This window comes from Ipomoea triloba, chromosome 13 (assembly GCF_003576645.1).
Source record: "Ipomoea triloba cultivar NCNSP0323 chromosome 13, ASM357664v1".
NCBI classification, from domain to species: Eukaryota; Viridiplantae; Streptophyta; class Magnoliopsida; order Solanales; family Convolvulaceae; genus Ipomoea; species Ipomoea triloba.
In genome coordinates this window covers 7,998,493-8,013,646 of record NC_044928.1, presented here as the reverse complement: position 1 = coordinate 8,013,646, position 15,154 = coordinate 7,998,493, and the positions used below count along the sequence as shown (strand labels likewise).

At 35.7% G+C, this 15,154-nt stretch overlaps 1 protein-coding gene across 1 annotated transcript; it reads right to left on the bottom strand.

The window, feature by feature from the left end:
* Positions 1-12,464: 12,464 nt before the first annotated feature.
* LOC116001136 lies at positions 12,465-13,595 on the bottom strand. Its single transcript, XM_031241027.1, has one exon. The coding sequence runs from the start codon at positions 13,593-13,595 to the stop codon at positions 12,465-12,467; it is 1,131 nt and encodes a 376-aa protein (XP_031096887.1).
* Between the last annotated feature and the right edge of the window lie 1,559 nt (positions 13,596-15,154).

Here is a 15,154-nt window from a genome sequence, read left to right as displayed (position 1 = left end):
GACCAAAGGGCAACATTGACAACGATTAATGATAATTAGGGACCTAATTAAACAAAGTTGACAGTGAGGGATCACATTGCAGATCGGGCAATAATTGAGGGACCAAAAGTGTGATTTTCCTTTTTAAAATTAAAATTACACTAATTTAAGATTTTGACTAAGAATTTATTGGGGGCGGGGATTCCCCGTCCCCGCCTAATTCCCGGTGGGGACGGGTATGGGGACGATTTCCCAGTCCCCGCCGGGGATGGGGACGGGGTCGGGGTCAGGGTTTCAGGGACAGGGACGGGGAGTATACTCCCTATCCCGCCCTGCCCCGCCCCGTTGTCATCCCTAGGTATGACACTCTCTCGTGTTTCCTTATTAATTGTGGATTCACAAAAGGGAAAGTGGACAAGACTTTATTTCGAATCAAGGACGTAGAGCATATATTGTTAATCCAAATATATATGGATGATATTATATTTGGCAGCATTGATCCATCCTTCTGTGAGAAATTCTCCAAACTCATGCAAGGAAAATTTGAGATGAGCATGATGGGAGAACTAAATTACTTCCTCGGCCTACAAGTCAAGCAAAGTCAAGAAGGTATCTTCATCAATCAGGCCAAATCCACCAGGGATCTCATCAAGAAGTTCAGTATTGATGGGAAGTCCTCGGTCAATATTCCAATGAACACCTTGTTGCGTATGGATATTGACAACGAAGGTAAAGAGGTAGATCAGACCAAATCTCGTGGAATTATTGGCTAGTTGCTATAATGGGTAGAAAAAATGACGGTCAAATTATTAAATCAAATTGATGGTTCAAATTGTTTAGATTTATATTTTTCCTTGAGATTTCCTAATTTATCCTTAATTATATGATTATCCGTTAAATATTCTCCTCTCCGTTAATATTCCGTTAACTTTTAACTTACCCATTAATTTCTATAAGAAAGGTCTTAGGTCCGAACCTCATCCCAATCAAATTTGACATAATTGTTGAACATATACTACGAATATGTTAGTATATTTTTCAAAAGTAAGTACCCCACTTTATTACTCTTATTAAATTAAATAAATTAGTAGTTACAACAAAAAAATAATACATATGCATTTCTTTGTTTCTTTAATTTATAATTCGATGTCTACAATGCCTTTATTAAAAAAAAATATTCATTATCAAGAATTTAAAAAGAGATATGATTCCATTAGTTATATTGTCTGTATTTTCTACAATGTAAAGATTCCTTACATTCAAATTTATTAATTAATTATACTCACTACATTGTTCATTGTTTTCTTTTTACACTATCCTGTAATTAAATATTAAAGTTATACTGCAAAAAAATTTTGTATTGTCATTTACCAAGTATTATGTTAATAACGTGGGAAAAATTTTAAAAAGTTTGAAGCCAATCATATTAACTACTTAGGGAGGATTTGTTGACAAAGAAGACATTCAAATAACCCAATAAATTGATTTAGAACTCATTATTAAAAATGTCAATGTAAGGCAATACAAGTTATACAACATTTGACACACTTGATACGTTGAAAAAATGTTGATACTATAACATTGTTGGAATCAATCTTTCAAATTCAGAAAATGAAGAAATTTCAAAAATAGCTACCATTACAATATTCATTAATTAATCTTGTATGTAAAATACTTATTGTACATTCTTTAAATATATTAGAACTAATATAAATTTACAATTTATTTCATTTTCTACCATCAACTTGCTTGGATTAAAGACAAAATCAACATCAATCTTGACAACAAAAATAATTGGTATATAGGATGTAGCCACTGTTTAAAAATATTTATGTACAAAATGACAAACTATTTAACTGCATGCATTGTGATGAAAAGACAGCATTGCGTGTGTGTGTGTGTGTTTAACTGCATGCATTGTAAAATTAGTATCAAACCAACAAAAAAATTTACAAAAAAAAAAAAAAAAAAAAAAAAAAAAAACGCACACATACACACACACACACAAAATCAATTACTACATTTATTCATACTAATTCCAAAAATATGAATTTCAAAATAAACATGTACAAAATAGATGTAAAAATTGTTGATAAAACTGGACATATTGCAGCATCAGTATTCGGACTACCTACAAAGTTATTGTTGTTACTATCAAGTAAACAAGTTATGAAACTACAACAAAATGTACTGTACTACTCATTAACCTTCTACAAATATAATAAATATTACTCCCTCCGTCCCATTTTATGTGTCTGGTTCGGTTAATGAGGCTTAACTGAAGTTAGTTTTAATCCAATTTTTAATAATATTAAGTTCAGTATTAATATACAAAATTTATATATTTAGAAACTACACTAAAAGTACTATTAAACACAAAAGATTAAATTTAAAAATAAATAAAAAATACTAAAGAAAATAAACAAAGAACAAAGTGTTGGTTTGACCAATGAATAGTAAGTAGGACATGTAAAATGGGACAGAGGGAGTAATATTTTATTCTTCAATACTTTCACATGAGAATGTACGACACACATCTCACAACACATGAAACATATATAAGGGGAAAAACCTACCATTGCCTCAACAGGACAGATGCTTACAAGATCAAGAGTTCATAGTACAACTAAGATCTCAGTCGTATAGTATATACAAACGCAATGAGACAAATAATTCACAACTTCCTACACCATAATATCATTGCATGAGGATGCCCTCTACACTACTACGTACAGTAACTCAATTGCACATGACACATTACCAAATACAATAAATAAATTTAAAATAATAATAATAATAATAATAAGTACTCATATATTATATTACATCATAAACTTTGAATTACCAATTTAAATAAACAAATTCAACATTTTATTACATATACATGAACATTTTCTATATAATCTTGCATTGATATACTTTAAAATATTTGTTTAAAAATAAACATTTGACATTATCTCTTTCGCGCAATGCGCGTTAAAATCTATTATTATAAGAAGAGTTTATTGCCATGCGAAGAATTGCATTTTTTATAAATATAATCCCACACAAACACGTACCACCCATCACAAACCTAACATCTGCTACGTAAAGAAAATATAAATAATAATACCAAATCCCAAGAAATCATCATAGGGAGAAAAAGAATTATTAAATGCAATTAATTTATATTTATAATTATATGCCAAGTGGTAAAGTGCTGGGAAGATTCATATGATTTCGAAGGTTTGAACAAGACTCGATCGCACCATTAATTTAGTGGTTAGTAACATTCAGACCACAAGAGTTTATGGAAGAAAAACATAGAATGAGTGTAAACTGTGAACATCCCAACCAAATTGCTGCAAAAACGTAAGACATAATTGACAATCTTGGCAGAATTAAACAGACCAAGTTGTCTCCTTGTCCACTATAACAATTGTGTGTTGGCAATAACCTAAGCCAGGGTGCTCCCAATTAATTGGATAACTAGTTTGACTTGACCAAACTATGAATAAGTATCTGCCCATTCTCCGGATGACCCTCCTCAAGTGATGATAAGAAAGACTAATCATCAATTTGAAATACTCTTTTTTTTAAAAAAAATATAAAAACAATATACGAGTACTATTAAGTTGTGTCATATACAATAATTTACACATATACGTTCAGCTATAAATTAAATATACGATGGATAGTGTACATATTATAAATATATTATGGATAATAATATTGCATTTGTTGGGATGAGAGTTTTCACAAAGTAAAAGTAGAGATTAAGGGCATGTTTGGTTGGGAGAAAAATGTTTTCCTCTAAATCATGGAAAATGCTCATTTCTTACGGTTGGTTTATGGAATTCATTTTTCGGAAAATGAATTCTTCAAATTTGAGGAAAACAAAATCCTTGGTTGGACCAAGAATTTTGTTTTCCATGGAATATTTTACCTCTTGTGTTATTTCTTAATTATTATTATTTTTTTAATTTGTAAGGGCATATAGGTCTTTATACTCGTTATTCCTTACAATTCTAAATCCAACCAAACAACGGAATTAGTATTCCCAGGTCAGTAATTTTTTTCCACCAACCAAACAATAAAATTCATCTTCCTAATAACTACTTTTCCATAAAATTTTACTTCCATTTCCCTTCAAATATTTTCCACGAACCAAACGGGACCTAATTGAATTGATTCAAAGATGGCCTGCAATTTGAGAACATTCGGAGCCCTCATTATCACCTACTAGAAGCGATCAAGGAATTTTAAATTAGGATTCAGAGTGTTTCATCAAATACATTCACAAGAAATTAAATTAATTAACCTGTGTGCAGATTGGTTAGCTACATATCATGACAACCTAGTTGATATGGGAATAATGTGTCATTAGCGTTTGACCTGAACTGATCGGTACCATTCCGACCAACCCAATCAGGGAAGGACCTATCACATCATTCATGCTTAGACTCAGCTCCATAGGCATCCGCACCTTGCGTAGACCTCCCAAGCTAACTATACCCTACGACCGAGCTAAGCGTCCATCACGAGAACTTTATATCCTATAAACATGTCCCTTCAAGGTCACAGAAAAAACCATGCACCTAGTACCACTGATTAGGATAACCTACGAGGGATGGACACACACATGTGAGCAATGCTAAAATATCAGCATGTCTCTAGTTAGTCGTCTATAAATAAACCCTTTGCTAGACATTAGAGTGGGAGTAAAAACTAGAGACACTCGATTAACTTAAGTATTTTCCCATACTACTTGGATACGAGAGAATTTACGCTATCACTAGCCCTTAACATCCTATTTATCATTATTCTCCTATTGGACTAATAATGTTGTTGTAAGTTGATACTAATAGCGTTGTTTGGCCTAAATTTATATATTTTACTTTGTGTTATGAAATAAACAACAAATGCCTATGTCATTAATTAATTAAAGAGACAAAACAATCGATAAACAAAAATTGTACACTTTTACATTCAACTCAATGTTACCCTCAATATTTATTTTTGAATAGTACGTCTTAAATATTTTATTATGAAACGAAATCACAATGTATTTCTCTAATATGATTAATACACCAGAACTCTAGGGTCAATATGAATGAACAAAGAAAGACAAATTTTCAATTCATCTAATATATTCATCTTTGATAATTGATTAACAATTATGTATGCTCTATCAATCTACTTTCACATGACTACATGAACATTAACAATTATGTATGTTTTGCAAAAAAAAAAAAAAAAAAAAAAAAAAAACAACAACAACAATTATGTATGTTCTATATAATTGAGGGAAAATAGCATTTTTTCCCCCTATGTTATGTGCTTATATCACTTTTTCCCCCTGTGTTATTAAAGTGGTAGTTTTTCCCCCTGAAATGTTAAATTGACATTGTTACCCTTAAAAATAATTATTTCATTTATTTTTCTTCTCCAACAAATTATTACTTATAGGTATGAATGATCACGATTCGGTTCGAACCTAACCAAACACTGTAGCAATTATACCGAAATAGTATGGACGGTTCTGGTTACGATTCATAACCGAAAAAATAAAATTAAATAATTGTTGAACCGTGAACCGGAACTTAATCACAGTCATATATAGTAAAAATGATCAAACACTTATTTTGATAAATCGGTACGGTTCGGTTCCAATTTCGATTTTGAACCGCCAATCAAAACTTATTTATTTATTTATTTATTTTTATAATTTTATTTCTAATTTAAAAATAGTCTAAATTCAACAATTATTTTATTTTATTTTTTCGGTTCTGAATCGTAACCGTAGCTGTCTATACTATTTAATTTCAATTGCTACAGTGTTCGATTAGGTTCGTATCGAACTGTGATCTTCCATACGTATTAGTAATAATTGGTTGGAGAATAAAAATAAATGAAATGGTTATTTTTCAGGGCAAAAATGTCAATTTAATATTACAAGGGAGAAAACTATCACTTTTAAAATAACTAAGTGGGAAAAACTGCCACTTTAATAATACAGGGGGAAAAAGTGCTATAAGCACATAACATAGAGGGAAAAAGTGCCATTTTCCCTATAATTGATTAAAAAGTGCATATATAATCCAACTATTAGCTTAGGCTTTTAATTGAGATGGAGCACATTTTCAATTTAGTATCAGAGTCATATCGAAGGTCATGGGTTCGAATCTCCGTGATTAATTAGAAATTTAATTTGTGTCACACGTGCGTCTTGTTGTCCTGGACAAATTGTCTGAACAGAGTTTAATATGCAGATCCATGCATGGCGGAGGAAAGACAAGTTAGCAGATTCTTCGGAAATCCAAAAACTTTCTCCTTTAATTTACTTAATGCTATCTCAAATCCATTGAATTGAAGCTCTAAAATAGTAGTGCTCGTAATAAAGATTAAGAAATTAATTTTAAAAAAAATAATCAATATGTGATATACAATATAATCATTGAAATTAATTTATCAATATTACATCAATATAATTGCAATTTCTTTTACATAGAAATTCCAATCAGTTATAATAAATTACAATACTATTAAGAGCAAAGTTCACTTCTCTCTCTTTTGATTTTGAGTTTTTTTTTTTTTTTTTTTTTTTGCCCACAACTCGCAAACCACACAAGGTAAATTAGACTAGGAAGATTCTGATCTATAGGCAGACTTGATTAAGAAGATGTTTGGAAAGAATCAAGCTCGTAACCTTCAAGAATCGTGTTCCACCCACTCAATCACCTCATTCGAGATAACAAATTTCACTTTTAGTGATTTTGCCACATTCAATTCTACTCATGTAATTTTGTATCATTACATCATTGACTTTCATTTGATTGCTACAATTAGTGTTTTGTTTAAATTTATGGCATTCCACCATTAATAAATATGTCTAACATGTAATTTCAACATATACGAGAGGAGAAAAATTGCATATTACTATGCTAGGGTAAGAGTATGTATTGAATGATAAATTTACAAGTATTGATTATGGCAAACCAATAAAAGTCATGAAACAATTGAAAGAATATATTATATGTTGCAATGTTATAATACTTGAGCATGAAATTTGCTCTACTATTAAATTAGTAGGGGTTAAATACTTTAAAACATACAATTTATAAACTGCATTGTAAAAGTTCTCTTGATTAGGGACCTCTATTTTGCAAGCAACAAACAATTATGGAGTGTTTAGGCATATTTGGTAACTTATTTCAAAATTAAGGGTGAGTTTGGTAACCTGTAAAATGACTTCCGAAAAATGTTTTCCGAGTTTTCTGTGTTTGGCAACGTCCGGAAAATGTGGTCAACGGAAAATGTTTTCCATTGACCAAGGAAAATCAGTTCATTTTTTCGGAAAATGACTTACGGAAAAAAATGAATCGCCAGAATAGCTGTTTCGCATGTTTTCGACCAAAACCAAGCCATATCACCCATGACCATGGACCAAGGAGGAGGGAAAACCGCTGGAAACCTTTGCTACATTTTTTATATATATTTTTTTATTTTTTTATTTTTTTTAATTTTATTTTTTATTAAATACCATTATTTTAATAATTATTATAATTTTTTATATTTTAAATAAAACAATTACAATGTTTAATTATACAATTCTATTCATATTCCAGAAAATGAACCAAACACACAAAGACAGTTTTCCATAATACATCCAAACACTAGAAATGAAACTGTTTTCCGGAAAATGACTCATTTTCCATAAAACATTTTCCAGAAGTCATTTTCCTGCTTATAGGTCAACATTATTTTTTTTTTTTTTATTTCTTAAAGAGGGGGGACACCCCGAGAGTACACTAGTCCTAATTAGGATCATACATTAACCTCCATGCAGGGAAGCCAACTAAGTCAGTTTCAAGCAGACTAACTACACTTTCAGAAGGGTCATCTAGAACCTTTAGACCTTTAGGGAGCGATCTTGCGATACCGACCATGCAGTCTGCTGGGGTGTTGATCTCCCTTGGGATAGCACTGATCATCCATTCCTCAAGCATTTGTAATTCCCTTCTGCATGCACTAATAGTGAGCCTCCATTCACTATATTAACCAGCTCATGTGAGTCACCTTCAAATATAACTCTTCTGTAACCCATAAAATTTGCTAGTTGGATGCTTTTCAAAAGGGCCCATGCTTCTGCTTGTAGTGGCGAGCATGACCCAATGCTGTATATGAATCCTTTTTTCCATTTCCCATTCCAGTCCCTAACAACACCCCCACATGCTGCTCTACCTGATGAGGTGTCTACAGAGCTGTCAAAGTTGATCTTTATCATACCTGTCATAGGTTTCGACCATCTTAATTCCTCCCATTTATATGAATGGAGTGTGTGCGGGTGCTTTCTTCCTCTTGCATATGCTGCATTTATTTCCTCCACTTGGGATCTTATACAGGCAGTTTTAGCCATAAGGGGTTGGGTAGAATTATTGAAGATTACCTCGTTTCTCCACTTCCAAACCCACCAAATAGTTACTCTAAATAGCACATTGTCATTCTCGGGCCTGTTTTGGTTACCTTTTGTTATGATACCCCAGTCTAACCAATCTTTGAAGGTGAGATGGTTGGTCCTTGCTATGGCTAAGGGCATAATCCTTGACCAGACTGCGGCAGCAGCTGGGCACGTGCGTAAGACATGGTCGACATCTTCAATTTTATCCCTGCATAACCAGCAGTTACCATCATCTGTCATTCCCCTTCTCTGCCTCATGTTATTTGTCATGATCCTACCATGTCGTACTAACCATAAGAAGGTTTTCATCCTGCTAGGGAGTTTAAGTTTCCAAATGGCATTCCACTTGGTTGCTTCTGAAGTGGTATGCGTGTTTGAGGCCATTTCATAGGCTGCATTAACCGAGAACTCATCAAAGTTTCCATATCTCCAAGTTAAGAGATCTTCTGAATTCTGATCCTCATTGATTATGATGGCTGCTATTGACTTCAGTGTTGCTTCCGGCAGGACTTGTTGTAGTTGATCCCAGTTCCAGCCACTGTCTGTGCTCCAATATGAAGCAACTGTTCTGTACCGATCCAAAAGATGGACATTTGAGATGGCCATTTCAATCAGGGGAGAATGACCAATCCATATGTCATCCCAAAACATAGTGTCTTGACCATTTCTTACCAGCTTTGAAATGCCTTTCTACACAATTGGTGCTGCTTTCAATATCCCTTTCCACATGAAAGACATATTTGTCTTGGGCCTCCATGTCGCGCAATCCAGGGAATTGTTCATGTATTTCGCTTTCAAAACCTTCGCCCATAGGCTATCCTCATTCTACATAAGCCGCCATCCCAACTTAGCTAAAAAGGCCTCGTTCATTTTGTCCAGTTTACGTAGGCCTAACCCTCCCTCTGCTTTGCTTTTGGTGATAGTATCCCAGCTAATCAAGTGTGACTTCCTAATGTTATCTGAGCCTCCCCACAAGAAGTTCTGCACCAACTTCTCTATGGATTTGATTACCCCTACTGGAAGGAGTGTCGTTTGCATAGAATAATAGGGGATTGCCGACAGGACTGATTGAACCAGCACCAGTCTCCCAGCCAACGATAGTGTTTTAGCCTTCCACCCGGTTAATCTGTGTTGAATCTTTTCGATGAGCCCAGCGAATGAATCCTTTTTCAATCTCCCATGGACTGAGGGCACACCTAGATATCTTCCCAGATCATCAACTATGGGAATTCCTGTGAGCTCGGATATCTTTTGCTGTATTTCTGCCTGGGTTCTGTTGGAGAAATAGAGAGCTGACTTCTGGATATTTACTCTTTGGCCTGAATGCTCATAGAAGTTCTTTAAGCATTTGGACATCTCCTCGGCTTGTTCTACCGTTGTTTCCCCGAAGAGCACCATATCATCTGCAAAAAACAAATGCGTAAGGTGAGGTCCTTGTCTAGTTATCCTAATGCCCTTCCACCTACCGGAATTAACCGCATCAAGTATTAAGTGACTAAATCTTTCCATGCATAAAACAAATAGTAGTGGTGATAAGGGATCTCCTTGTCTAATTCCTCTTTTTGGTCTGAACCAATCAGAGAGTTGCCCGTTCCAATTGATCGCCAGTATTGAAGATGTGATGCACTCCATAATGTTTCTTCTCCATGTAGTATTGAATCCTATGTCCGCTAGGGATTCCTCAATAAAATTCCAGGCCAACTTATCATAAGCCTTTTCCAAATCTATTTTCATAATCATCCATCCTACTGAAGCTTTTCTGATTCTCATAGAATTTAGGACTTCCTGAAACACAATAATGTTGTCTGCAATCTGCCTTCCCGGAATGAAGCTTGTCTGGTGATGCCCTACTAGTTTGGTGGAGATGTCCTTCAAACGGGATGCCATTGCTTTCGTTATCAGCTTGTATACCACATTACAGAGCCCAATTGGCCGTAGTTGTTTGACTGATTCTGGGGTAGGGACTTTTGGTATGAGTGTTAAAATCGTGTCATTTACACCTGGGGGAAGCTTGCCTTCGGAGAAGAAACTCATGGCGAATTTCAGCAAATCCTTCCCAACTATGCCCCATGCTTGTTGATAAAATCCAACTGTGTACCCATCCAGTCCCGGGGCCTTGCTTGGGTTCATGTCAAACAAGGCTTGTTTTATCTCTTCTGGTTCAAATGGCCGGTTAACTGTCTGCCAATCTTGATCTGACAATACTGGATAGTGCCCATATATGAAATTTTGGGAGCTTCTGCTATAGTCCTCTACAAACAATAGAGTAAAGTAATTTCTAACATGTTCTAGCAGGAGTTCTCCATCTGTCACCCATACCCCTTCCTCTGTTTTAAGCTTATCAATTTGTGTCATATTCTTGTTAACTGATGTCGCAATGTGGTAGTATTTGGTATTTCAGTCTCCAGAGAGTATCCATTCCTCTCTCGAACGCTGAAACCAGATAAGTTCCTCTTGGGCTAGAGCTTCATCCAACTCACTTTTCAGTTTCTTCTCGAGTTTGATAAGGTTTGGGGTCGCTCTTTGAGAGAGGCATCTTTGCACCCCTTTTATCCTGGCCAGGAGTTGTTTTTTCCTCTTGAAGACATTACCAAACGTATTAACATTCCATTACTCTAATGCTTCTACTGTCAGCTTCTTATTCTTCTCCAACTCTTCACCTGGACACCATGAATTACCGATGCAATTAAGGAAATCTTTATGGGTGATCCATGCCATATTGAATCTAAATCTTTTCCGGTCCCTCTGGAATCTTCATCCTCTAGTCGTAATTAGGAGCGGTGCGTGGTCTGAATTCACTATTGGTAGATGTTGTACTATAGCGTCAGGAAAGTTGAGTCTCCATTCTGCATTACTTAAGGCTCGATCTAACCTAGCACCTTTAAAAGTCGAAGTGCTGATTCCTCTCGTCCACGTAAAATTCGTTCCCAAGAAGCCTAGATCTATCAGACCTTCTTTAAAAATCCACTCCCGGAAGTCTGTGCATCTTGTTGCATTGAATTGTTCTGTATTACTCACCTCATCCCTACTAACTACAGAATTGAAATCACCGCACACTAACCACTGGTTTTGAGAGTTGAGATCTTGAAAGGAAAGGTTAGAAAACAGATCTTTACGCAAAGAAGAATTTGGGCTGCCATAAACCACTGTTAGCACCCAGGGAGGTAGATTTTCTTCTTCCACTTGCAAACTCACAAATTGTGGGTGAGTCCTCAGTATCTCTACCCTATGGGATGATTTCCATAGGATCCAAATACCACCGGAAAAACCAACCGCTTCGACCCTTACCCATTCGTCAAAACCGAAGCTAAAACAGATAGAATTAGCTTGATCCCCTAAAGTTTTGGGCTCAAGCAGACATATCATATCAGGGGAGAAATCCCTGCAAAATAGCTTAAGGGTGCGCCTAAATGCTCTAGAGGCTGCACCCTGGCAATTCCAACACAAAATAATCATAAAAAGATTGGAAAAAACAAACACGTGCCCAGAAGCACAACAACAACTTACAAATCAAAATCCCCATGACCCAACTGGCTAGACTCATCTCTCATGGTAACATCATCAGTTCCAGATCTGTTTTGAAAAACACTTGCAACGTCGGGAGGGTCCTCCTGAAGCTCGTAGTTAACTTCTGCTCCATGGGAGGACTCAGGGGCGTCAGCTTGATGATGAACGACCGTAGTGGAAATTTGTTTGCCGAGTCTCGACCCCCTGACTACCGTGTGTTCTAACTCGGCTGCAACACGCCTCGGTGCTCCACCTCTACCACCCCTTCCTCCGTGTGCTCCACGCCTAACCGGGTGGACTTGTCTAACTTGGTGGGGTTGCGGAGCCTGCCTCTGCATTGGCAGAGGTTGGGGTTGATGGGACGTTCGTATTCTTGCTAGATTCCTTGGGGTATAACCGGTTTCTACTAGGGGGCCATGCCTGATCTGCTTGGCTCCGCCTCATTCTCCTGCAGATTTTCAAGAACAGCATAGCGAGATTCAGTTGCGAGCCCAGTTGGGTTTACTGGTGCAGGTACATCTTGGTTCCTTCTTCGATCTTAAAAGCCCGGTGGCCGAGACTCCCTCCTTGGTCCTCCTTTCTCCTTCCTAGTGACTAGCATCCAAGCCCCATAGTTGTCTGTGTAATCGTGGACTGGGGCTTTGGTCTGTTTTGCCTTCCGTTGGGAGCCATTCGGCTGCTGCGTGTTCGTTGGATTATCCCTGGGAGATTGGGTGGCCGCATTCTCTCCTTCCTTATTCTCCTCCCCTTCGCACTGTCCCTGTTTGTGACCGAAAATGCCGCAGCGAAAACATACCATATGTATCCCTTCATACTCAATCGGCATTACCTCACCAGCCAGAGTAAATTTCGATAGTAATCGTTTCGTCATATCCAGTTCTACACAGATTCTAGCAAACTTACCCTTGGATGCCAGGCTTGTCGTATAATCCACCTTAATTGGACGACCCACCTCCTTCCCTATTTTCTTCAAGAAGTCATCATCGAAATATTCAATGGGGAGTGCCGAGAATCGAATCCATACTAACAATTTCTCCAGCTTGCTCTTTCTTGGGAGGAAATTTGGTCTCCATTCCTGAACTGTTATGTAATGCCCCAAGATGATCCACGGGCCTTCATATTTGGCGAACTCATTGTCTCGCAAGGATTCAAATTTCGCCAGGTAGTAATCTTGGTCTAATGCTATTAAATCAAAGCTTGATTCTGGTTTCCACATCTTGTGAAGTCTATCTAATAAAAAGGAATAGCTGACCTTCTGCCCAAGAACCTTGATGATGAGTGTGCGCCGCCAAGGCCGGCGTAGTCGCTCCTTCTCTTCCTTAGTAATATGTATGATTGGGCAATTCGGGTCGGATTCTCCCTCGTTCATCTCCTCGTCTTCCGATATCGCTTCTTTCTCAAAGCTTTCCAGGATTTCCTTCCGTCCCCGGGCTGTATTGGGGGTTTCTACCGGCGTCCTCCATTGGGCGGATTCGGGTGATTTCAAATCGGCTAAGAGTTGCGCTTCTTGGGCGTTATTCCCAGATGATAGAGAATCCGTTGTCTCTATTCTTTCCCTAGGTCTTTTCGTCTTCTTCGTGCTACGTTGGAGAAGATCCTCATCTTCCGGTGACCGGGTGGTCGCCGCCGGCGAACTCGTTCCAGAGAGCATTCCCGAGTCTTGGTCCATCATTATTAATCCTTATTTTTTTAATTATCATAATGAATGTTAAATTAGTGGTCAACATTAATTTAACATTCATTATGATAATTAAAAAAATAACTTTACGTACTCAGCTAAGTTAGTTAGACGGTTGTCAGGATTTATAATCATATTAGATTTAATTAATTCTGCCCCGGGTCTCTGTCAATATATTTGGTCAAATAATACTTTTATGCCACGTCCTAATTAAGTAAAATAATTAGCTGCTTTTGCGGGGGTTTTGTACCAATTAAAAAAGGACAGGCATAAAAGGGAAAAAGAACAAGCTAATCTGTCCCTTCAGACGTAAATAATAACAAAATCATCATCCATCAGCTCCTCAGACAACTCACCAAGTTTAGTACTCCGTATTAAATTTTAGTAATTTTTTCATATTTAATTTTTGAGAAATAGTTTCACTATATAGATAAAAAAAAAAATGAAATCTCAACTATTAAAAAAATACGGTGAAATTATGGTAATTTTGCGTAGGTTCAAAGCTGAAGGTGCGTAATTTTAAAGCTTATGATGTGTAAGTTTATAGTGTTATGTGTCTAAATTTAAAGCTTAAGGTGCTTAAACTTAAAGCGTAAGGTGCGTAAGTTTATAGCTCAAGGTATATATGTTTAAATTTTAAGGCGTATATGTTTAAAGCTTAAGGTGCATTAGTTTGACACTTAAGGTGCATCAGTTAACACTTAAGGTGCGTTAGTTTGACAATTAAGGTGCGCCAATTCGACACTTAAGGTGTGTTAGTTTGACACTTAAGGTGCCTCAGTTTGAAACTTCAGGTGCATAAGTTTGAACCTTAAGGTGGATCGGTTCAACAATAGTATATAGAAGAGATCATTCACATCCAATTTTCAAGAAGTGCATTTTTTATTAAATTTTCCTTGATTTGAGCTTGCTTATCTAAATTAGATCAACGATTCAAATCTTACCCCATATTTCACGTAGGAGACACTTCGCATGTGAACCATTCCATATATATATATTGGCATTCATGATTTTACTAAATTTAATCATAATTATATAATTTGTCTATGTTAACTTCAAAAAAAAACAAAATTGTAATTAATTTTAAATGTCATCTCTTATATTTGAAGAGCAAAACAACCAACACGTACCATACCTAATTCGGTAAAACTATAAGAGTCAAAATAAAAATATAAAAAAATTATTTGTTAATGATTAAATTTGAAAAAAAAAAAAAAAACTACCAAAGTAAAATACTAAACTTCATAATTTAGTACGGAGTATTAGATTTTGTTTATCCTTGTAATACTCTTTCAATTTCTTACTTTAAAAAATGAATACTATTGTCCTAACATAATATTTACAATTCACTCACTATTTTCTCACATTTCTGCAATAATAACTCACTCCTAAAATATAATAATAATAATAATAATAATAATAATAGACAAATTGAAGCCTGAATTTTTCAGGCTTGTTATTTTTATTAAAATTTCAAACTATATTGTCTCTTCAAAGACATTCGATAAAATTGAAATGATATTACAGAAAAAAAAAAAAAAAAAAAAAAA